Genomic DNA, 25628 nt, shown 5'->3' on the forward strand with positions numbered 1-25628 from the left:
ACAAATCTATGTATACCAGGGAAATCTAAGTGTGTTCAAATGAGCAAATTAATGAAAAGTGGCCAAATCGGTTGAACAAAAATGAATACTAATTTGTTCAAAAGCACAAATGGATTTTACAGAAGTGCATTTTGTGAAATTGCATTTCTAAGGTGAAGTTTCATAGAGTTTTATTTAAATTCAAAATGATTTGACTCTTTGTTGATTTTCCACTCAAAACAAAATGAAATATTTATTCCTTTTTGAAAGTATTTCACATTAAAGGTATGAGGTAAAGATCACCTCATACCCATTAGGACAACTACTACAAAAATAAAAACAGAACTGAAAAAAAACCCAAAAAACAGAAAATAACAAGTGTTGGCAAGGATGTAGAAAAATTAGAACCCTTGCACTCTGTTGGTGGGAACATAAAATGGTGTAGTTGTTATGGAAAACAGTAGGTCATTCCTCAAAAAATTAAAAAGAGAAGTGACCCAGTAATTCCACTTTTGGCTACATAGTAAAAGAATTGACAGCAGGGTCTCTAAAAATATTTGCTTACCCATATTCTTAGAAGTATTATTCACAATAGCCAAAAGGCGGAAGCATCCCAAGTATGTATCAGTGGATGAACAGATAAACAAAATGTGGTATATAATATAATGGAACATCATGCAGCCTTAAAAAGGAAGGAAATTCTGACATGCTACGACATAGATATATCTTGAGCATATGATGGGAAGTGAGATAAACCAGTCTCAAAAAGACAAAGATTATATGATTCCACTTACATGAAGTTTCTAGAGCAGTGGAATTCATAGTAACAGAAAGTAGAATGGTGGTTGGAGGTAGGGAGAAATGAGAAGTTGCTCTATAATGGGTATGAAAAGGTTCTAGAGACTGGTTGCACAACCATGTTAATATGCTTAATATCACTGAACTGTACAGTTAAAATGGTAAATTTTGTTATGTGCATTTTACTACAAAAAAATTAAAAATTAAAAAGATATAAATGAAAAAAATGAAAGGAAGTTTATCATAACTCTATGCTAATACAAACTATATAGACAATGTAAGTGATATAACTTCTAGAATAACACACAAAGAAAGTCTCATATGTCCAAATATTGACTCTGTAGTCCGTACTTATACATACAATCCTTTGGCTGTCTGCATAATAGTAAAAACTTTAGCCTTTTTTTGGGATCCCAGTTTCTTGAGACTTCTCACCCGCTTGTTCCCCCAGAACCCAGAAATCAAAGGGAATCATCAGTCTGTGAAGATGAATACCTCAATATTTTGGCTTCTCTACCTAAGCTCCAGTTCATTAGAGGCTGAAGTGTTATAACTTTTCTGAAAAAATGGAAGAGAAAAAGAAGAAAAAAGGAACCATGGTTCTTTTATAAAAATGTTGCCTCGAATATGGGGAAGTGACATTATAGTAGTTCTCTCTTATCTGCGAGGGATAAGTGCCAAGACCTCAGTGGATGCCTGAAACTGCACCCTATATATACTGTTTTTTCCTGTACATACATACCTGTGATAAGATTTAATTTATAATCAGGTACGGTAACAGATTAACAATAACTAATAAAATAGAACTATTATAATAATATACTGTAATAAAAATTATGTGAATGTGGCCTCTCTCTAAATATCTTATTGTACCATAGTCACGTATTTTCTTGTGATGTTGTGAGATACAATGCCTACATGATGAGATGAAGTGAGGTGGATATACTAGACAAAGGAATTCACATCTTGGGCGGGATGGAGCAGAATAGTGTATGATTTCATCATTCTACTCAGAAAACAGCATGCAACTTAAAACCTATGAATTCTTTATTCCTGGAATTTTCCACTTAATATTTTCAGACCATGGTTGCCCGCAGGTAAGTGAAACAGCAGAAAGCAAAATCACAGATATGGGGGGATTATGTCACTCACCCTCCATCAATGATGAGCTTTGTGTGAGGCTGTTTTTTAATAGTAGAGCAGAATATTCCACTCACCTGGTCTCCCTGTGACCACCAGTTTGTATCTGCAAGATGTCTAAATAGGGAAAGGGTCTGTAGCCTCAATATGGCATTGCTCTTTGTTCTACCGATTCTTTAACTATCCAGTCTGAAACCTTGGCTTTATTAGCAGATAAGTCCACTGACTCAGCTTTCATTCTTTAATATTGCTTTTCTTGATTGATACGAGTCTAAAGCTACAGTTATTTTAAATATGAAAAGCAGCCTAAATGCCCAACAATACTGAAGAGGTTGATTAAATTATAATATATTAGCTCTAATAGAGTGCTACGAAGCTTTTAAAATTATTGTAAGAGCTATTTACCAACAATTAAAAAGTCTATGGTAAAAATAGTACTACCATATGACCCAGCAATTCCACTCTGGGTATCTATCCAAAAAAAGGAAAACACTCAATCTAAAAGACATATGTATCCCATGTTCATTAGAGCATTATTTATAATAGCCAAGATATGTAAATAACCTAAGTGTCCATCGATGGATAAAGAAAATATCACACACACACACACATGAATATTATTCGGCCATTTAAAAGGATTAAATCTTGCCATACAACAACATAGATGAACCTTGAGGGTATTATGCTAAATGAAATAAATCAGATAAAGACAAATAGTGTACAATCTCACTTATGTATAGAAATCTTAAGCAGAAAAAAAAAATTCCATGTACATTAGATACAGAGAACAGATTGGTGAGGAGAACAAAGTGGGTGAAGGGCATCAAAAGGTACAAACTCCCCGTTAAAAAATAAATAAGTCATGGGATGAAATGTATATAGCATGATGTCTACACTACAGTTGTTAATACTACTGTATCGCATATTTAAAAGTTGCTAAGAGAGTAAATTTTAAAAGGTCTCATCAAAAGAAAAACATTTTTTTAACTAAGTATGATGACAGATGTTAACTAGATTTACTGTGGTGATCATTTTGCAATGTATACAAATATTGAACAATTACGTTAAATATACAGTAGTGTAACAAATATAGTGTTGTATGTCAATTATACCTCAATTAAAGAAGTGTATGATATAGTAAACAAAGAAAAACTAGGTTAATATATGTCCAGATACACTGTGATTGTAACTATAAACAAAAGGCTAGGACAGATTATCTAAAAATGGAAAATTGTGCTGTAGCAAAAATATGAGTAATTTTTTTTTACCTACATCAATCGACTTTAATTTTTTTAAATTAAGTTTTGTAAAGAGAAATTCGATTAAACATTCCCACCTCATACTGTAGCTCCAAGTACAAAAATGACCCAAGTGAGGTCTTCTCTCTGGAGACCTGTTCACTAAATTAATCCCTCATGGCAGGGAGTATACTGAATATGGAGCCAGCACTCCCTCAGCGCCCATCTTTTTCCCGTTTAAGAAAAACGAGTTAATTGTTATAATTTTCCCTGGCTCTTCCTGAATTTCTACGCCCTTTACCATGTTTGTCACCACAGAAGTTTTCATTTAACTTATGTGGTTAGAACATTACAGAGAATAAGACCAGTATATTGGGATGTTACCTAACTGATTTAAGGGTTGATAAGAAATAAAACAAAGCTATCATTTACAGCACGGTTTATCAAAAAAAGAAAGCTTTTACCTCAGATCAGAATTAGAAAATGTCAGAACAAGAAAACTCTGGATGTCACCTGGTCCAATACCATTCCCATTTTAAAAGAAACCTGAAGTTCAGAGTGATGAGGTATGTTTCCCAGAGTCTCACAGTTGCAGAGCTGGGACTATAAGCCCAGGTGGCCTGATTTGCCTTCTACTCACAAGCCAGCTGTTTCCAGGAAATGTAGCTTCCAATAAGCTAGAGAGGGGCCTCTAGCACAACCACAAGTACTGAGTAAAAAAATTAAACTGTGATAACATTTCAACTTAAAAACAATTCTCCGTGTCTGCAAAAACATGACAGTCACTAAAGAGCAAAAGGAGGCATGGAGTCACACACTAAATCAGAAGCACACCCTTGCCTTGTGCTGTTCTAACTCAACTGCCTTCCCTTCGTCTTCTTTTGGTAACAGATTTATGAAGATATAACTCACAAATCATACCATTCACCCATTTAACATACACGATTTGCTGGTTTTGAGTATATTACAAAGTTGTACAACCATTAACATAGCCAATATTAGAACATTTTCGTCACCCCAAGAAAGAAATGCCATACCCTTCAGCTATCACTCCCCGCTAATTCTCCCATCCCCAGGCAACCACTAATCTACTCTGTCTTTATAGAGTTACCTAGTATCAATATTTCATATAAATGGAATCACATTATATGTCATGTTATACAACTGGCTTCTTTCACTTAGCTTAATGTCGCCAAGGTTCATCCATGTTTACAGCATGTGTCGTTCCTCCCTTCATCTTGATTGTAATCACCCAGACGGCGGCAGCCCAAGGTCTTTAGTCCTCATAATGCACACAAATTAACATGGGCAGATGTGCGTGGGGGTAGGAGGGGAGAGTGATAATGGTAATGATTTCTAGGCTTTTTCACTTTTCATACTTACTTTCATTTTGTATAGTTGCCTCAGCCTTTTCAATAGTTAACAACAGATTTTCAGAAAGGTCTTTTCTTTTACACACCACTGGAAAACCATTCCAGATGTACATCATCTCCTAATGAGGAAGAATAAAACATTTGCAATTATGTGAGGTAATTCGATGTTCTTTACAACAACAAGGCAACAAAAATATGTATGTGTGTTCTGTCTTGGTTGCTGTGGATCTCAAGACAACATTTAGAGATGATTTTCCTTCGTTTTCCTCATTAGGAGTTTAGCGATACAATTTCCTCTTTTCTCATTTTATTATATGCCTTTTGCCTTTTATACTGTGAAGTAATTCAATACTTATAGTATATTTTTACTGAAATATTAATTTATTCATTCATTTAACAAATATTACTAAGAACCTACTGGTATTCAATCCCTTTGGGAGATAGTAAATTACAGTACAGAAATATACAACATACTATTTTAAACTGATACCATGAACAATTCTATTAAATATAAATTTTTATTTTTAAGTAAAGAAAAACATTTAAAAATATCTGCCAATTGTTTACATAAGTTGTTTCCAAGGACATAACTGGGAATGAACATAGAAACTATCTTCCTGGGCTCAGATTCTTTCATACCACTAAAACATGTGACAGACCACTAATGCAATCCAATATGCAGAAAATGCATTCATTTAAAGGCCATATGGCTGAATGACAGCCCCTGAAAATGTAAACTAATGCTTTCTCATTGCGAATGACATTTAATAGGTTAACAGATGAGAATTGGGGGTGGGGAGGTGGAAAGCAAATGTGCTTCTGCTTGAAAATATTCTTCTAATTTTCCTCAGAGTACAATTCATATTTTGAACAGTACAAAATAAGCAGGGTAATCAGTATCTTCTTAGAAATAAAATTTAAAATATGATAAAGGTATTGTCTGAACGGCCTCTTACAGGAAAGCAGAAATGAGAAAAATGTATTCAAGAAGAGTGGCAACAGTATCTCTGAAACTTTATGGCACTGAACACTAAGGTCACCAGTCTACCTTTTATTTTATATCCAACAGTTTCTTGTTGGTAATAGTGTTAATAGCTCCATTCAATAAGTAATAAAATATTTATTTTATGATCTTTCTTAATTTTTTTTTTTATTGATGGAATATTTTATCAGAAGACAGCAAGCTCATATTGGAGATTTAATGAAAAAAATGCCTAGTTGCCACTAATTCAAGCCAATTCTACACCCTAAGATCTATAAAAATAAGTGCAGTGAATTAACCTTCCTTAAGACCCTTAAACCCCAGCAGTATGTAGTAAGCATCCAGGTTCTAGAGTAGAGAAAGCACTATGATGCTCTAGATGATTTTTGAAAAAAATCTGTGACACAGAAAGAAAAAATTTCCAAGCACAAATCACTAACACAAATGAATCAGGAATGAAGCTAAAAGCTCTGCTGGTAAAACAGCAGCAGGCTCCCACATTATCTGGGAAAGAGGGCTATTTGGTCATTTTTGTGATTTGCATGGTGTTCTTGTTTTTATCTGTGCTCAGATATGATTAGTGAGTGGTCATGTTTTGTGTATCACAGGCACAGAATAACCTGTTCTAATGGTAGTGTTCCCTGAGAGCGTTTATCTGAAGGAGTGAAAACCTGAACCTAAGGACTAGGTGCAGGCCAGTTCTTATCTGTTACCTGGTAGGGGCTTCAGTTTTCTTTCTCACAGGATATAAAAAAACCTTCTATAATGTAATGATCAGATAATAAACAGCCCAATGAAAAATTTGGAAAAGCATATAAACAATCATACACACAAAAAAATTAATAAGCACATAAAAAGATGCTCAATTGCATCAATATGGAAATGCAAATTAAAACAGTAAAATACTGTTGGTAGAAATTTAAATTGGTACAGCTTTTTCGGAGGGCAACTTGGCAGTGTCAAAATATTAAATGCATATACCCTACAACCAGGAATTACATTTCTAGAAAGCTTTCCCAGAGAATTATATGCTGATGTACAAAAAGAGGAAATAAAAGAATACGCATTGTAGCATATTATAACAGTGAAAATAAGAAACAAATGAATAACTTTCAAAAGAGAACAACTGAATAAATTCCGAAATACAAAAAAAAAAAAGAAAGAAAGAAAGAAAATCAGGAAATCGCAGAAGTGGGCTGAAGACATCAGCCGGCATTAAATGGCTTTCCTGTGCTATCTGACTGCCTCCACAAATCTAAAGTCCCAAAGAGCCACGGTAATTTAATATATTCAGTATTTTTTAAAGGAGTGTTCATTAATAAAATTTCAGTCGAAATTACGCTTTTTATGAAGTCTAGTCTAAATGACCTAACGATTAATAATGTAAGCTCCAGCACTGTACTGTCAGTTATAGTAGCCACCAGCCACTCAGGGCTCTCCAGCACTGGAAATACGGCTAGTCCAAACTGAGACGTGCTCTAAGAGTAAAATACACACCAGATTTCAAAGAATTAGTACAATATACAAGAATGTGAAATATCTCATTAAGTTTTTACTGACCACATGTTCAAACAACAACGTTCTGCGTATGTTGGGTTAAACAAAAAATATTCTTAAAATTATTTTCATGTTTCCTTTTCCTTTTTAATCTTTTACCTTTTCATTTTTCATGTGGCTGCCAGAAAAAGTAAAATTACATATGAGGCTTGCATTATAATTCAACTCAACTTCACCTAAATCAACTCATCATCTCTGCTTAAATTTCATTATCTGTAAAATGGAACTACAAAGAAAAACTACCTTCATAGAGTTTCTGTAGGAAATAAACAATATATTTTTTAAATAGCCCTTATCATAATGCCTAGAATATACCAGCTAGTCAAATAGCATCAGCTATAATTTTTATTATTTATTATTTATATAATTTATTTTTGAATGTTCACCTTACAGACACATGATTTTTTTTTCAATGATTTTTAATTGAGTAAACTTTACCACAAAAGTTAGGTGTGCTCCCTGCTACTATGAATTGACAATTTATTTCTAGAATTCAAATGGTGAATTCAATACAGGCAAATACAAAAAAAGAGAAAAGAAAAAAGAAGGCAGATACCAGAGCAGGCAAGACAAGCTTCACGGGAGCAGGCAACGAGGGGGAGTAACGTCGAGACTTCCTCACAGCAAACTTCTCAGTAGGAATAGATTTCCCAGCAATCCTCTGCTTCAAGCCATCCACCTGTCTGTGAAGAGCCCCCGTGAAAGGTCATTAGAGCACAGATACTGTTTGCACCTGTGGGGTTCACGCTTCATTCCTCAGAGATGAGCAGCATCAGCATCATCTGGAAACCTGTTCAAATGCAAATTTTCATGCTCCACCCCAAACCTAATGAATCAGCACCTCTAGGAATGGACCCAGCAATCTGGATTTAATGAGTTCACCAGGTGATTCTGATGCAAACTCAAGCTTGAGAACAACTGATTGACATGTATTTCCTTCTAGTTAACTTAGCCAATGTCTTAATCTATCAAACAGGAAATCTAGAGATAAAATTGGTAATTTTCATAAGTAAGCAGGAAAGTGCTAAGTATTTACTTACATTGTGGAGAGAGGTAAGAGAGTATTCTGGTACATTTCAAATTCCTATTACCAAGTATGACACAGATCTATAAAATAATGTGGCTCAAAAGATAGCTGTCAATTAATATGTAATTTGAGAAAATATTTCCCAAGGATAGGTGATTTTGAAAATAATCAGCTGAGGACAGGCACCATGTTTACAAACTTCCTCTCAAAATTCTAAGGAATTCTAATTATAAAATTCACCAGCACATAACAATGAGAGTAGGATGAGATTACATGTTTCAAGAGCACTTTCTTAAACATAAATTTGTAAATGCATCAAACGAGTTGCAGAAAAAGATTTCAGGAAAATATCCAATGACATCACTGAAAGAAAGAGCAAGATGAAACAAGAGAAAAAATATCCCAATAGGAGGACAAGATTGTGTTAGTTCATTTCTGGGCCCATTTGGGGATATGGGTTTTAAACCAGAATGCCCATGATTTGATGCTCATTAACATGAAAGAAAGAGGCAGTGGAAATGTGAGATGGATGTTGAGGGGAGGGGTCAGAAATATGCATTGGACACAAAACTTTATGGTTTAATCGCAGAATATGTATGAGGAAAACATTCATTTTGAGGACTCTCTTGTCATTATCCCAACAAATTAGACACTATCGAACAGCAGACCTCAAGTTTTCTCTTAAAAATAAAATTGGTTACATGTTTCAAAGAAACTGTTTTGATATGGGCAAAATTATTCTGAAGTGGAGGAAACAGAAGATTTAAAAGATTTCAATGTATCTTAATTTTCCATTATATTCCATTAAGTTGTTTATGTGAAATAAGAAAATGCATTTTATCAGTAAGAGGTAGCATTTATCGTACCGTGGCTTCTACTGATGTTAATTCTAGTTAGTAAACATGGTCCTGTTTTTTTTTAAAAAAAAGAGCTTTTATTAAAAAAGAGATGAAAAAATGGTCCTGGGTCATACCTTCAAATTCATTCTGACAACTCTGAGGGTTGAGCTAAAATATTCTCTCTCATAATGTGACCATACAATTTAATATTCCATTTAAATAGTTTTGTCATAAGTTATGTTTGAAGAATGCAGTGGGGCTTCTCCGTTCCTTGACTCCCTCGTCTCAGTGGTCGTCTCCTTTCTACCACAGCCATCTGCCCCTTAATCACCTGTATCTTTTCTATCTCAGAACACAAACTCGAGCACACTGCCCCCTTTGAATACCATTCTCATTCTAGCTTGGCTATCCAATGAGACTTTCATTCAGTCCACCTGCCCTTCAATTTCCTCCCAATCCGGCACTCTCCTTCATTCTCCCTGTTCCTCCATATCTCTGCTTAGAATGCCCTTTCCTTTTCTCCTGCACATTCTGGTCTATGTCCTAAACACCCTTTTGCCTAGACTCTGCACTCATCTGGCAAAAACTGAAGCCCAGATGAAGCTCAGTGTCCATCTTCCCTGCACCTACACTGAGAGCAGATTGATATCACTATAAATTTACCAGCCCAACCTCAAATGGACCCCTGCACTGCCTGCCATGCCTCCTACCATGACTCCCACCACACCTCACTGCCCCACTGTCTGCAACAATGATTTCAAACATTCTCTATCCTCCTCAGACCTCCAGCCTAATCCCTTCTTTCACTCTCGACAGAAGACCCTGCTTCCTCCTTTATAAAGAAAAGCAGAAGCAACGAGGTAGAAAGTCCTCCATCTCATACTACCACATATAAGCTCTACACCTATTCTGTACTCTTTTCCCTTCTGATACGATAGAGGACTTGGTCCTTCTAGATAAAGCAAATCCTACCATCAATGCTTTGGAGTCTATCTCCTCTCAGGAAACTTACAAATATTAATTATCCCATTTTTTTGCTCATATGTACAATTACCGGTGATTTTTGAGAATACTCAGATCACTCCCATTAAAACACTCTTTGATATTACATCTCCCCTCCATCTCTCTCTCTCCCTCTCTTTCTTTCTCTGTCTCTCTGTCTCTCTCTCTCCAACACCACCCCCACCCCCAACCCCAACCCCAAACCCTCCCCTTCATAATCACAGTTACCCAGGAGTGTATTTACGCTCAACTCTTATTTACTCTTTAGCCAACTCCAGTCTGGTTTCCACCTCTATTCTATCACCTAATCAGCTACTGCTAGGGTTACCAATGATCTCTGTGTCACTAAGTACACATTTAGTCCTATTTTTAAATGAAATTCTGTGTTCTATGGGATACATTTTGAGTAATCCTTGGCATTTCTTTTCCCTTGACCAATATGTTAAAAACGCAGCATCATGTCCTGTCAAATATCGGCTTTGTTTTAGTTCTTTAAATCTATAGTGCTCCTTCCTGCAACAGGCTGGTCCTCTCACGTGCTGTTTCCTTGGTCTGAAACAGCATCCCGACAACCCCTCACTGACTCAGCAACTCCTCCTCTACCTTCGGAACTCATCTCGACCACCACTCCCGCTGTGCTCTTATGCATGCCTCTTCTCCCACTGGGGGATGAGGGGACAGTGGGTAGTGTTGGTGATGCAAGAATCATTGGTTTCTGACTTGCTAACAGATGGTCCCAATCAAGGAGAGAGAAAATACTGGGTTTGGTAGAGAAGATGAAATGGTGAGTTTAAAATGCTGTGACATATCCAAGTGGAGGTGGCAAATGGGAGCTGGATATAGGGGTCTGGAGCTCAGTCATGAGGTCTGAACTAGAGATTTAAATTTGGTTTGGAAGAGATTTCCTAAGGTGGAGGCTCTAAGACTGACCTTTGAAATAAAAAGCATTAACATGTAATAGCTAGATAAAGTAGAATGGGCCTATAAAGATATTAAGAAGAAATAATGACGGAAGTATGAGGGGAAAAAAATCAGTCATGTATTGTAATTTTGTATTTACAATTTGTTTGATTATTTCATTGACATCTAGTTCTACTACAAGATTATAAAACTCCACAAGGACAGGAGCCCCACCTAGTTATTCAGCACCTAACACAGTACCCTTCACACAGGAGATGCTCAGCAAAAAGGTTATGGACAAACGGACGGATGGACAGATGGATGGATAATGGTGTAAACAATGTTAAACAGGTCACTTCACAGCAGAGCTTCTCAAAATCTTTGATATACTAATGAAAACTAAGGAAGAAGAATATGTTATACTATGTTTAAGTTTATCTGATTACAAAATACCTTTGATTCACAGTGATAGTTAACATCTTTTGATAAACAATACCATTTTAGGAAACTATTCAAAATGCAGTGGCAAAGCCCCAATAACAAAACAAGCAAACAAAAAAAAACAATGTGTTCTCAAGATTCCCAATCACACCAGCATATCTGCACAATCCTGCTAAAGGAATGACATTTTGGCTCTTGGCAAAATGTATTTTTTAAAAATTCATTTATCAAATGAGTAAATTAGCAAAACATGAAGGTAAAGCATGGGAGAGCACTAAGGGAAAATAAAAGCAGATATATTTGTGTGCTCCTCTATATGTTCAGGATCTCGGTTACAGAAATAGTGTCTTGCTTACCTGAATAAAGTTACCACATTCTCTTTAGTCTCCATGACGTCCTCTTCTGGAAGCATACTCAAAATTGCGGCTTTTAAGAACACATAAGTTGCCTTGAGGAAGAAAAGTATCTTGTTATAGAACATTCCTAGATACATGACATTTCTACCTTGCAATCAGGAATGACCTATAGATCTTCCAGATATGGTATTTAAGAGGCAACAAAGGAATAAAGGGAAATGAAGTCTTAAAAAATACTGACTGTTCCAAATGAGATTAACACTTTTCACTTAACATAAATCATTGTCCTATTATGTAACTATAGCTTTCATGGAAGAGAAAATGGACAAATTGAATAAAAGATCTTTATATCATTCCTCCTCCCTAAGGGCATTGTAAAGTCTACAAAAAATTATCAAAACTATTGATATTTAATAATTTTTAAATTTAAGTGTAATTCATCTTCAGAGGGAAAGCTTCTATTGAAAAGGAGTTTGGATGATTTTTAAAGCATGTAGTGCTGAGCGCAGTGGTTATAAACAATAGGTACTAAATGCACTTTTCCTCTTTGATGGATCTGTAAGTGAGGAAACCATGTCAGTATCAAACTATTGAACAAACAGTCCTTAATGCAAACCATCCCGTACAATTATTAGCAAACAGATGACATTAATGAAAGCATTGCACTTTACCTTGGACCATTTGCTCTCTTTGCAAAGCAGATCTGAATAGTAATAAGCCTTCATCCAGTTTTGTTGGAATACACAAATCCACATCAGCTCCCAATAACAGAGATGGTGAAATTGTTTCCACTCTTCCTGAACTGTAATGCATTTTCGAAATACCTCTTGTGCCTATAAGTCAATTGCATAAAGCTGATCATCCAGATATTATACAAGGAGATAATAACCTAATGGAAAAATACATAAAAAACTTTGTACAAAAAGAACAACTTATCACTCATTAAACCACTCAATATGACGATATGTCCTATCCTTACATGCATGGAGATAGTTAAGTTCTGCCTCTTTATTTAACTTTGTGAGGGGGATGTGAAACTTTATAATGTGGGAATAGGGAAATTCCTTCCTAAGACATAAAACATAGAAGTCCTTTAAGAAAATACTGAAAATAAAATTCAGAATGTCCAGAGGGAAAAATACACCATTAAACAAAGTTAAAGGCAATGGACAGACTGGGAGAAGGTATTACTACATGTCTCACTGGCAAAGAATTAATCCTCACCATAAAACCATTTTATAAAATCCTTAAGAAAAAGACAAACAACTCAATGGGAAAATTATCAAGGATATAAAAGATAAATAAGAAAAAAAAGATATATAAGTAACAAATACACATATGAATAAATCTATAAACTGAAAAACATAAATTTTTAAATTAGGTTATCATTTTTCAGCCATGACATTGGCAAAAAGAGAACAGATAATGTCCAAAGTTGGCAAGGAGCACTAAAAACAAGTGTTCTCATATATTTACAAGCATGTAATAGAATAGCCTTAATTTAGGAGGGCAATTTGGCTTAATGTATCAAGATGCTAACGTCTTTGACCTAGAAATCCTAATAATCAGTATCTGTCTTATATAAATACATCTATGCACAGAAATATACATATAACAATGTTTACAACAGCACTGTTTAAAATAGCCAAATGTCTATCAATAGTGCATTGCTTTAATCAGTATAGTACATCCATTCCATTGAATGGAACCCATCCATCAAAAAGAATGAGGGAAATTAAGATATACTGACCTGGAAATAAATCCAAGATTTATTGTAAGTAATTAAAAAAAAATCAGAGAAAAATACATACGTTTGACCCTATTTGTATAGAAGAAAATGGTTTGTGAGTATATATATGAAAGGCTCTTCTTTTTCCTTAAGAGAATCAGTGAATACTTTCCTTCGAATGAAGAGCATACAAGTAGTATAGTACATCTGTACCCTACGCAGGACATAGATTCCAAAGGCAATGTGTAATGCAGAATTTGATGATTGTTAAGCTTTTTGAAAAATCCCTTAAAATGCCTATCTGTATTTTATATATTCTACCCTGAATTGCCTCTTTACTTTATGTATAAATGTATACTATAATCAGTAACCTACATATAATAGAATGCACACGTAAAATTAAATTTTGGCTTTTTAATTACATATTATTTTCTTTGTTTCTGTCTACTGCATATAGCCTAACTTACTTAGGTTGAATGAGTGTGTGATGCAACTCCACCGTACAGACAACTCCCCAATGACTCCCCAGATAAATTACCTTTTCCACATTCCCTTTCAGCAGCTCTATTCTGGCATGATAAAACAACATGATTGCACCCTGTGGAGAAAGAAAGAAAACAGACTGTTCAATGGTCAACCCTGGTTGATTATGGTTGAAACATGGACTTGAAATTCGAGGCGTACATTTGGAAACTGCTGGAGGAAGGGTGCAAGGAGACTCTCTGCTTCCACAAGATTCACCTCTCCTGTACCTAGAAATTTAATAGGAAAAGCCTCAGTCTTCATGAAACACAGTAGATACTTATTAATTCTCCAAGTGTCATTAAAATATAGCAAAGATCTCTTCACAGAAAAGATGAAAACTATTATTTTGTCATTTTTACAGTTGGGAGATAAAACAAGACAAGCTTCATCTATAACTTGAGTTTAAGAAAGCTCTAGGACAGACTAATTCTTAAGAATGAAGGTGGCTGTCTTAGATTCTAATTGGAATTTCTGGTTTTAATAGCATTATTTACTTATTTTAGTTCAAAATTTATTTTTAAAAAGAATCCAATATGAAGATGCTAAAATAGATCAGCTTAAGCAAGCCTTATAGAATTCCTTTAGCTGAGAACAGGTTTAAAAATTCAGTGAAAGAAACCCTCCACCTCCCTGCCAAATGTTAACTATTACAAATGTCACTATTTTCTATCTTTACTCAAAAATAAATAAACAGATAAAGACTACCAGCTCTTACAGATTTTTCTAAATTTTTACTTACTCAGATGAAAGATAATCAACTGTTAATAACATAAAATGTAATCCAATCCTTACCAAGTATTAGGGAGATATAAGTATGAAAAGCTAGCATAGTTAAGCAGCATAGTGGAGACCTCATACTTCTTCCTGAGGCACCTTCCCGTAATTGAAGGAGGCCCAATTCCTGTGGGAAATAAATGCATTTTAGAATGGAAAGAGCATTGACTGAAAAATCATATTCGGACACCTTAAAATGCTAGTTCATGTATCTCCACTCTCCACCAAGGTGGGGTTTATTTTTCAAGAGCTTACAATGGTAATTCCTAACTAGAAGCAAACATGACATTTTAAAATGGCATAAGACAATTTCACAAATTCTCTTATATCACATAAAATTAGGAAGAGGAAAAAAGCTAATCTCATTTCATAGAAATGCTGTCTTTCTCTGATACAAATATTAATTTACTAAAACACACTGAGGATCTAAGTGGAAGGCACTATGCTGGGTATGAACAAATGTGGTTCTATGTCTTCCATCAAACAGGGAACACATGATTTTATTATAATATGGTGAGTGCCATATGGAAGATGAATGGTCATGGGAAAGGGTAATCATTAAATACAGAACATGAATAGAACATGTCATGAAGGGATCACCATAAATACATAATAGCTCATGAAGAACCTGAGAAATGGAATAACTGTTGGGGGAGGGGGGCGGAGAGTTCACAACTTGTACTTACTCTCATACATTTCTCAAAACCTGCTCTCTTGACTAACAGGAAAAGCTTTTGCGATAAGGCAACTCTAATAATAAATTATGATTAATAAATGTCATGCACTACAAAAACAACCACACAGAAATATAATGAACAAAACTCATGGAAAACAAATTTTCCTTGCTTAGTTTTATTGTGAAACTTGCAAAAACACAAAAACTGCACCTATGCTTGACCCATGTGACTCACAAAATGTTAGACTTGGAAATCTAGCTTAGTTTCCTAGTTTTACAGAAGACTCTGGAGTTACAAAAATGTTAAAGAAGAAAATGTGAACCACACAAGAGTACTAAAGTCTAGCAAGCAGCAATATGAATAAAGTAAAAAATTTTAACTCCAGAATTTCTGTAACAAAGACAAAAAATTTTAACTTTCACTAGAAAACTCATCTCTAACCTCTGAAAAATATGCTCAAGGATCAATGGCCCTTAATTGTCCTGTAAACAAACTACCAATAATTGTCATGCTAGTTATGAGAACATGCTGCATTGCTCTCATATTCAATAAATAATGTTTTAACTTCACTCTCAAAATTAAGATAAAATTAAATTTGTACCCTATTTCCAGAAAATCCTATAAATTCTAGCAATCTGATAATCCGTGCTGGCAAAAGGGACAGCATCTGTAAGAAAAAAAATACAAGTGTTCTTATGTGTTAGTGTGTCTAACTGTAAATAAACATCAAACACCAAATATCTTAATGTTTTAATGATTGAGTAATATGAAAAATTACAATCAAGTTTTAATCACTAGACATGTTTCAATCATCACATACTGTACATATTGTAAACATTACTTGTGAATTAATTTCATTTAACTAAGACAATGAACCTAAAAAAAAAAAAAAAAAATCCCTGGCCTTTTCAGAATGTGCTAAAGAACACTAGCTCCTTTCATGTGATGAAGTGACGAGAAGGCAATCCCTCAGTGCCCACCTTTCCAAACGAGGTTTCTTTTAGCTTTCTTTTTCAGAAAGCAAAAGTCTGTTGTATTCTGCATGATATGTAGGCATCACCCAGAAGTGGACAGCTGTAGCACTAGAGTCCTTTCTGGGACATCCCTGAAGGGGTGAAGGGAAATCCTCTCAGTGTGGAACTTCGAGCAGTGCACCTAGTTGTTCGCTTGGCTTGGAAGGAGAAATGGCCATATGTGTGATTATACACCGATTCATAGGCTGCAGCTGATGGTTTGGTTGGGTGGTCAGGGACTGAGAAAGAACATGATGGGAAAATTGATGACAAGGAGGTCTATGAATAGACCTCTCTGAATGGGCAAAAACATGAAGACATTTGTGTTCCATGTGAATGAATGCTCCAAAAGCTTACCTCAGCAGAGAAGGATTTTAATAATCAAGTGGATAAGGGTGACCCATTCTTTAGTCAGTCTCTTTCCTCAGCTACCTGTTATTGACCAATGGGCTCATGAACAAAGTGGCCATGATGACATATACATTCACGCATAGGATTCCCTTTACCATTTTATTTTCTCACCAATTCCAGTCAAATCTAAAGTTTCAAAATTTCTAGTAGATCACAATTTAACAGATATTTACTCAAACTCTTCATCTCCCCAAGAACGTCAACATCATTCCCCAAGTTATAGCATTCCCCTCACCTATTTTCAATTCCAGAGCCACCAGTGCTATGGAAACACTATTTCTGATGTAGAAATGGAACTGGACTCCAAGCGCATTACTGAAAAACGTTACTAGTCCATTCAGAGTGCTATATGCTTTCCTATTGTACAATCCAATATAGCATGTGCCTGACTTTACGACACATACTGACAAAAGCCCGATTGGGCCACAACATAAGAAAACTGATCCCACTCTACCAAAACCAGGTGGAGGTTCAGGGTGAGGTTCAAATGCAGTACGGAAGGCACTTTAAACCTATGGTTCTTTTACATAAGATTCTGGTTGCTTTATAATTATGTACCTACCAAATTAAAGGCTCCTATTCCAAGTTTGACACCCCCTTCAAACTCATAGAAGAATTGTTGTTCAACTCCGTTCTTCTGAATTACATGCAGGATAGAGAGACATTCTCTGGATTAAAGGAAAAAGGTATAGCAGAAGTTAGTATGACTCTGAAAATTACTAAGTCAATTTCACACTACATACTATAAAATAATTATGTCATTAGCCAAAATACTATAGAATATTTAAGTGGACGGTGCTGTGCTGAGTTTTACTCTTAAGGCTACTGGATAATAATCATTAAGAAAACGTCACACCCATTTTTACACTGTTTATCAGGACCAACATTTCTGGGCTTACAGCAAGAGTAGGTTCAAACACCAGCAAGCATGACTCAGGAGCCACAGAACCATGAAACTGTGACCTTACAGCTTCCCAGCAATGTGTGAGAGGGGACTTTCTAGGAGCATTTCACTCCTCAGCTGCTGTGCGCACTTTGGCCACCCTACTTTCCACCAAGTAACTGACATGCTACTGACAAAAAGATGTGAATTCAAGTGTAATCGCCGTGGTCTCAAATATACCAAATAAATCAGAGCTTGTGATTAGGAAAGACCGAAAGAGGAAAGCAAATTTTATCACAATAGCCCATTTTTCCTCCATTTTTCCTCTTATTTTTTCCTGTTCCATTCAAGCAAACCTTTCTGATATCTCACTTTAATTTCTTTTCTATGTGTTTCTCTCTTTCCCTTTATATCTTCAAAAGAGAAATGCAAATTAAAACAATGATAAAAGTATACAAATTGGTAATAACCAGAAATTGTTTATCAAATCAACAAATATATTTTTAAAGGTATTAAGAAATAACCAGATATTACATATCACCTAGTGTGATGTAATTATAAAGTATGGACCTTCATTTATGATGTATTCTATCCAAATGCATTTAACCTGAATCTAGTAATCCTGTGGATCTAACTTCCAGTTTACAGGAATCTAAGATGTTAGAGAAATGCTATGGACTGCATTATGTGCCACCCCCCCCAAAAAAAATTTACATGTTGAAACTCTAACACCCAAGTGACTATATTTGGTGATAGAGATTTTAGGAGGTAACTGAGATTAAATGAGGTCATAAAGATGGGACGATAATCTGGTAAAATCAGTGGTCTTATAAGAAGAGGAAGAGAAAATGATAACTCTCTCTATGCCATGCGAGGACACAGTGAGAAGGTGGCTGTCTGCAAGCCTAGAAGAGAGTCCTCACCGGAACCTAATCATGCTGGCACTCTGATCTGGACTTCCAACCTCCAGCCCTATCAACAATAAATTTCTGTTGTTTAAGCCACCCATCTATAGAATTTTGTAATAGCAGTCTGAGCTGACTAAGATAAGGAACAAACTAAATGAAAACTCAAGGAAACTACCAAACAAATCTGGATATTCTGCAGAACAACTGGATTGGGCTTTTCAACAACTATCCTAGATACAGAGACTCTTCTAAAATAAAATATATCTAATGGGCATGAACATCAGATGCACTAGACAGTCTTGGGTTGGCTCGTGGTGCAGACATACCAGCAGGAGAAGAAATTTAGAGCCAACTGGAAAATTTAAAAACGGATTGGGCATTACATGAAATGGAATTTATTGCCATGAAAAAGTAAAGTTTATTAACTGAAAAAAGCAAGTACAAAGAGTATGTACAGTGTGATCTAATTTTGGTTTAAAAATACATTTATCTTCAGATATGTACAGAAAATATCCTAAAAGAACATATAGTAAGGTGTTAGCAGATGTAATTACTGAGTGGTAAGAGTACATGGGGTGTGTAATATTTGCTCATCTACATATTCCTATTTTCTAAAATATGCATGTCACTATTGTGATAATAAAGCATTATTTTAATTTTTAAATTAAAAAGTAGAGTTGGCAAAAGTAAGAACAAATAGATACATTCATCTGCTTCTGATAAAATAGTAGTTATATTACAGAGCTTGGCACACTATTAGAACACAGCCACCTCCATTAATTTACTTCTTGTCTATAGCTGCTTATACACTACAGTCACAGAGTTGAGTAGCTATGACAGAGATCTTACGTCCCCCAAGTCTAAAACACTTACTATCTGGTCCTTTTAGAAAAAGTTTGCCAACCCGATTATTCTTCAGAGTAATTCTGCAGTATATATCAAAAATCTTAAACACATATATACCTTTGACCCAACAAATCCTATTTTATTCTAAGGAAATAGTATGGATACACACAAAACTTTACCAATAAGGACAGACACTGTGTTACTTATCTATAATGAAAATTTATAAACAAACTAAATAGGCAACAACAGGAATTTAGTTAAGAAGATAATTGAATAAAAGCATATTTAGACATACACATGTATTACTTCCACATAATGGAATACTATGCAGCCATTAAAAGCCATGATGAATTAAAAATATTTAATGACCTAAAATTTTCTGATGTGAAGTAAAAAAAGGATGTGTTTTATGTATGTGCTTATATATATACATAAAAACTCAAATGTCAAAATATCAACAGGATGGTAGAAGGTGAATATGATGTTCAGAGTTCTTTTTAATCAAAACGTAAATGTTCCAGTGCTGATAACTGTTACAAAATTTTCAAATAATATGGAGAAAGTGTAAGCGTCCCTACAAAACCATCCCTCAGAGGGAAAGTCACTGTTAACAGCCTGGTACATGATCTCCAGGTGTTTTTATGCTTTACTAAGAATGCAATCTATAAAAAATACAAATGAGATCATACACTGTTCTACAGGTTATATTGACAAATTTCCATTAAGATGCAGGAAAGCTACCTTATTCTTTAACAAGTGCATATTATTCCATTCTATGGAATAATTTATCTAACCAAATTCCTATTGTTAAATATATGTTTACAAATTTTTCTTATTATAAACTGCTCAGAGTGTTCCGGTACAGTTATCAAGTACTTTTCCTATACCAAGTACTGTAACTATAGTTATATCTTAACTATCCTTAGGATAAATTTTTAGAAAAAGGATTTCTGAGATGAAAGGTAATGCACATTCTTAATTTTTATATAAACTGCCAAAATGTCCTCCATAAAAACTCCCGCCAAGCTGTGAGCATCTCACATTGCCATTTGCCCTCGGTCATTTACATCATTTTTCCATTTGTATTTTTTATTATGATGTATTTATTTTGCCATGATGAAAATGCAAATGCTTGTTTAGTCATAAAAGAGTTCTAATTTTATGCCATGCCTAAGAAGTCTTCTGAATTTGGCATCATGTGTCTACTGACATGATGCACTTAGAAGGACATCATATCACTTCTATGGTAATCTCTCTATAGAAGGAAAATCTAAATTTAACCATGAAGAAATATTAGATAAGTCCACATTGAGAAAGGTTCTACAAAATAACTGCCCAGCATGCTTCAAAAATACCAAGGTCATGAAAGACAAAGAAAGACTGAGAGACCCTTCCAGATTAAAAGAGACTAATGAGACATAACAACTATGTGCAACTACTAGGATCCTGGATTAAATCCTGGACTAAATCCTGGACGAGGAAAAGGACATTGGTGGGACAATTAGAGAAATCTGAGCGAAGTCAATAGAATAGTTAATAATATTGTATCAATGTTAGTTTCTTGATTTTAGTAATAATGGTTCTATAAAATGTTAACATTTGGAATCTGAGCGAAGAATATGTGAAAATTCTTTGTAAAAATTCTGAAATTATTTCACAGTGAAAAATTAAAAAAGAAAAGTTTAAATGCCTTTGTACTTTAGAACTAGAAAAAATACTTTCTTATGTCTTGTTGGCACACCGTTAAAAATATTTTAATATTAAATCTATATGGAACTTATTTTCATATAGTCTTTTGTTTGCAAAATGAAGAGTCGATTTTCCTGAAACCATTTATTAAAGTACCCATCTTTCCCCACTGTTTTAAAAGAGACCTATGTATATATAGGAATTTAGTATATCTTAAATTCCTAGGTCAATGTCCATCTGTAAGTGTGTGTGTGTACATGCAAGTGTGACGCACACACGTGTACACACACATATGCTCACACTGTCTGTTTCAAAACCCTGTGTTCCATTCCACTGATTGAGAGATATATATATATAATGTCTGTTGCCATTACAAGACTAATTTTTTAAGTTCTGATAACTGGAAAAGCAATCAACTCTAATATTTTTATATCTTCTAAAACAGATTTTGAGAGAAAAACTAAAAATAATTATGTCAGGTTCCCAAAATCATCTCTGCTCCATGATTTTGAACGCAATAGAATTTTATGAAATCATATGGGGTAAAAGTACCTCTTAAAATACTAAATCTTGGTTCTCTTACCACTAATGAACATCTGCTTCTAGTAGTGGCAGGGTGGCTTATATTAGATTAACTCCCCCACAGTTAACAATTATAAACTCTGGAAAAATGCAAAAAAATATATTTAAAATATATTTACAGACACTTGAAAGTGAAAAAATAGGTAGCTGGAACTTGGAGAAGAGCTATATTTTGAAAGAAAGGAAAACTCTTGAGTGGACTTTGTGTATATATGACTAGTCACCTGAAAGTTCTCCTCAGTGCTTAGAACTTATACAGAAAGCCACAGTTTTATTGGCTTAAAAAGTCAGAGTAGAGTGCAAGACTGCCAAAGTGGCTGTAAGTAGTGGGGAAATAGAGGAGAATCATGTAAGAGAGAAACACCAAAATCAGTGTTAAACCTCCACTCAACTTGTTGGCTAACCCATGAACTACATGAACACTGAGGAGACCGCAAGGAAAAGCAGAGAGGCAAGACAGAGAAGTAATACAACTGAGATTTCAGATGATGCCCACTACTAGACAGTAAGGGTTTGGAGTCCAAGTCTAGTTGAGTTAAATGCTTCCTGGAACAATAACCAGCACTTTTCTGAGAAAGGTGACAAAACCTAGAGTCTCTACAACATATCAGTATCTAATGTACAATTAAAAAATTATTGACATAAGAACAGAAAAATATGACATATAATCAAGAGAAAAGGTAGGCAACAGAAAGTGATGTTGAGATAATACCCAATTCTGGAAAAAAATACTATTTTTAATGAACAGCACCTAGGTAACCTACTGAACAAAATCAGGCTGAATAACATGTAATTATTATCTCTGAAGGAGAACAGTGAGTCAGAACGGAGCAGAAAATAATATTTGAAAAAATAATGGCCACAGATTTCTCAAAGCGATACTTAAGCACATCACACAGTCAAATTGCTGAGAACCAAAGATACAAAAAAGTGTTCAAAGTAGCCAAAAGAAATGACACATTACAGAGAGGGGAACAATAATACAAATAACAGCTGACTTTTCTGATCAGAAATAAGAAGCCATAATACAACAGGTTGACAGTTTTAAAGCAATGAAAAAGAAAAAAACCTTATACTATATTAAGCGAAAATAGCCTTCAAAACTGAAGGCAAAAATAAAGACATTTTCAGATAAATGAAACAAGGAGTTTTTTGAACACAGACATGTACCACAAGAAATGCTAAAAGGGATTCTTCAGTCTGAAAGTCTACAGGAATAAATGAAAAACACCAAAAATAGTAGATATGTGGGTAAACAGAGAAGACTATATATTAAGACCGTTTTAAGCAAAAATTTGACACTGTATTGTGGGATTTATAATATATATAAGTACTATCATAAGAATAGTATAAAAGACAACAGATGGTAAATGAAACTATACTTTTGCAAAGTTCTTATATTTTATGTGCAATGGTACAATATTAACTCTAAGTTGACAATGATAAGTTAAGAAGTGTATTGTTATCACATAGAGCAATCATTTAAAAAAAGTAAAGACATAGCTATACCTAAGGAAACAATAGAGCAATTATACTGGAATATATACATATATATAAACATATTTTTTTTTATTAAAGCAAAAAGCTGCACACAAAGAAGAGGAAACAAATGAGCCAAATGGAAAAAACAAAATGTTAGTCACGAGTGCAAACATATTGTCATACTGAATTAAAAAAGCAAGACTCAGTTGCACATGTACAAAAAATATAATTTAAATATAAAAACAAAGATAAGTTTAAAGTAAAAGACTATAAGGCATGCAAACACTATTATAAAAAGCATGAATAGCTATATTAATATCAGACAAAACAGATTTCAAGACAAGAAATATTATAAAGAGTTAAGAAGAGCCATTTCATAATAATAAAAAGGTTAATTTATTAGAAAGATAAATCAATTAAAATATATATGAGCCTAACAAAAGAGGTCCTAAATATACAAAGCAAACACTGATAGAACGAAAGGGAGAAATGGAGGACTCCAGAATCAAAGTTGGAGATTTTTAACATTGTGAATAAATGACATATAATATAAAAATCAGAAAGGATACAGAAAATGTGAACAATACTACAGTCCACCTTACTTGAACATGTGAATCACTGCAGAAAGAAAATTCTATTGGGAAATGCTGCTCTAGAGTCTGAATCAAAAGCATACCTGTCATTTAAATTTATCAGTTGTTTTTAAAAGAGAAATACTAAGATTATCTAATTAGAAATTGTATCAATGCCTTTTTCTCAGCTATTTTCCCCTTAAAATTGCATTTAAACTTAAATTCTGTTGCAGCAGAATTTATCATTAGATAGCATTAAATGCATACTTAGTAAGCCAAAATCAAGTGCATTTTACCAACACCAAATAAAAAAAAAACCTAGTCATACTTAATGAGAATTTTGAAGTACAAAGAGGTACATAGTACATGAATCATTTTAAAACCATATGAAGGTGTTCAAAAGGTAGAAATTTCCAGTTATAAAATTTTTTAACTTACTTATATATTTGGTAACTTGTTCTAATTTTCATTCCGCCTTTGATGAAGTTGATCATATTTTCATCCTGAAAACAATTCAATTAAAAAATTAGATCATTTAGCAAAGATTCTTAAACTTTCCCTACAGCTATATATTGTGTAATTAGAACAAAATACTATCTTTTGAGAACATATTTGTTATTTAAAACATTCCTCTTGTTTTATATTTGAAGTACTTTTTTGTTATTTCTCTTTCAAGTTAGAGGACGACAACAAGGAAACATTTTTAAATCCTTGAATTCCTTTACTGAATTAAATAAGTAATCCTCACCAATTAGGGGCTTTGGCCAAACATACTTTAATAAACATCATCTTCTACTGACCAATTTTCTTCTGGGTTCAGCGGAATCCAAAATGGTTGACTAAAGGATATACTCTAAGACCTAACTTTGCCTTCCCGATGCATCATACTCTAGTAAATGGGATTATGGTTCTTTTTTCACAGAGTACATAAGCAGGCAGAGTCTATTTAACATTATGAATTTCATTCCTATACATTTCCAAACTGAAAATAACTATTCTAGATTTTAAATTTGTATCATTGATATAAAATTTGGGGGGAAAAATCACTTCTCTTTGCCTAATGGTCATCAACCATAAAATTGAAGCAGTTGGCCTAAAAGGATGCCAATTTGGGGGTCAGCATTCTAGGATTCTAAGAGTCTCTTAATAAGGTATATCAAAAAACTCCTTCAAAGAAGTTACTACAATAGATGGTACAAATGGAGATAGTCTCTTGTTTCATGTATCCAATAATGTTTTCCTAGTCTATTAATATCAAAAAGATACTCTGATATTTATTTCTGGTGCATTTGAACATTCTTCTGAAGCAAAAGAAAAACTGATTTTAGTTTGCAAATTTCATTAATTACTTAAATATTTAACATTTAAATTATAAGAATCAACAGATCCAAAGTTCATGATGCAATTTAAATATTTATCTTCGTATTTGAAGGAATCTTATGATTTTAAGTTGCAATAACAGCCAGGAAAGAATTTCTTAAATTGGATTAAAATCTGTCTCGAATAAGAATATTTAATTTCCTGATTCACCAAACATTTAATGAATGCCTATTTTATACCAGTCACCCAAATGCAAAATTAGATGAAAGCAGTACTATGTGCTAAGGGATGGAGGAATGCATACGGATGGAGACATGCACAGGATGTCATGAGAGCACAAAGGTGGGTAGGGTGGGGGCATGCAGAAATCCACGAAGACCTCCTGTAAGTATCAGTGTTTCAAGTACAAAAAATGACTGGGAAGTGGCCTGGTGAAGGAAGGCAAAGCAGATGTGAACTTTGCAAGCAAAGGAAACAGGTGAGAAGGCAAGGAAGCATTACAGATCGCGGTGTGCTTGGCCATCTGTGTTGTGTAACTCAGCACTGCTGCAGAAATCTACAGTAAAGGAATAACTAAGGAGTAAG

General features: G+C 34.3%; 1 protein-coding gene across 1 annotated transcript in view; it reads right to left on the reverse strand.

The window, feature by feature from the left end:
- TTC39B (tetratricopeptide repeat domain 39B) overlaps positions 1–25628 on the reverse strand; it is a 131174-nt gene that overhangs the window by 21219 nt on the left and 84327 nt on the right. The window contains 10 exon segments of the mRNA XM_016157322.2: positions 4539–4647; positions 7624–7750; positions 11633–11724; positions 12304–12465; positions 13900–13959; positions 14046–14113; positions 14679–14787; positions 15939–16004; positions 17324–17429; positions 24162–24226. Of these exon segments, the coding sequence (XP_016012808.2) occupies positions 4539–4647; positions 7624–7750; positions 11633–11724; positions 12304–12465; positions 13900–13959; positions 14046–14113; positions 14679–14787; positions 15939–16004; positions 17324–17429; positions 24162–24226 (964 nt within the window).

The sequence above is a fragment of the Rousettus aegyptiacus genome, unplaced genomic scaffold, assembly GCF_014176215.1.
Source record: "Rousettus aegyptiacus isolate mRouAeg1 unplaced genomic scaffold, mRouAeg1.p scaffold_m13_p_3, whole genome shotgun sequence".
Taxonomy (NCBI): domain Eukaryota; kingdom Metazoa; phylum Chordata; class Mammalia; order Chiroptera; family Pteropodidae; genus Rousettus; species Rousettus aegyptiacus.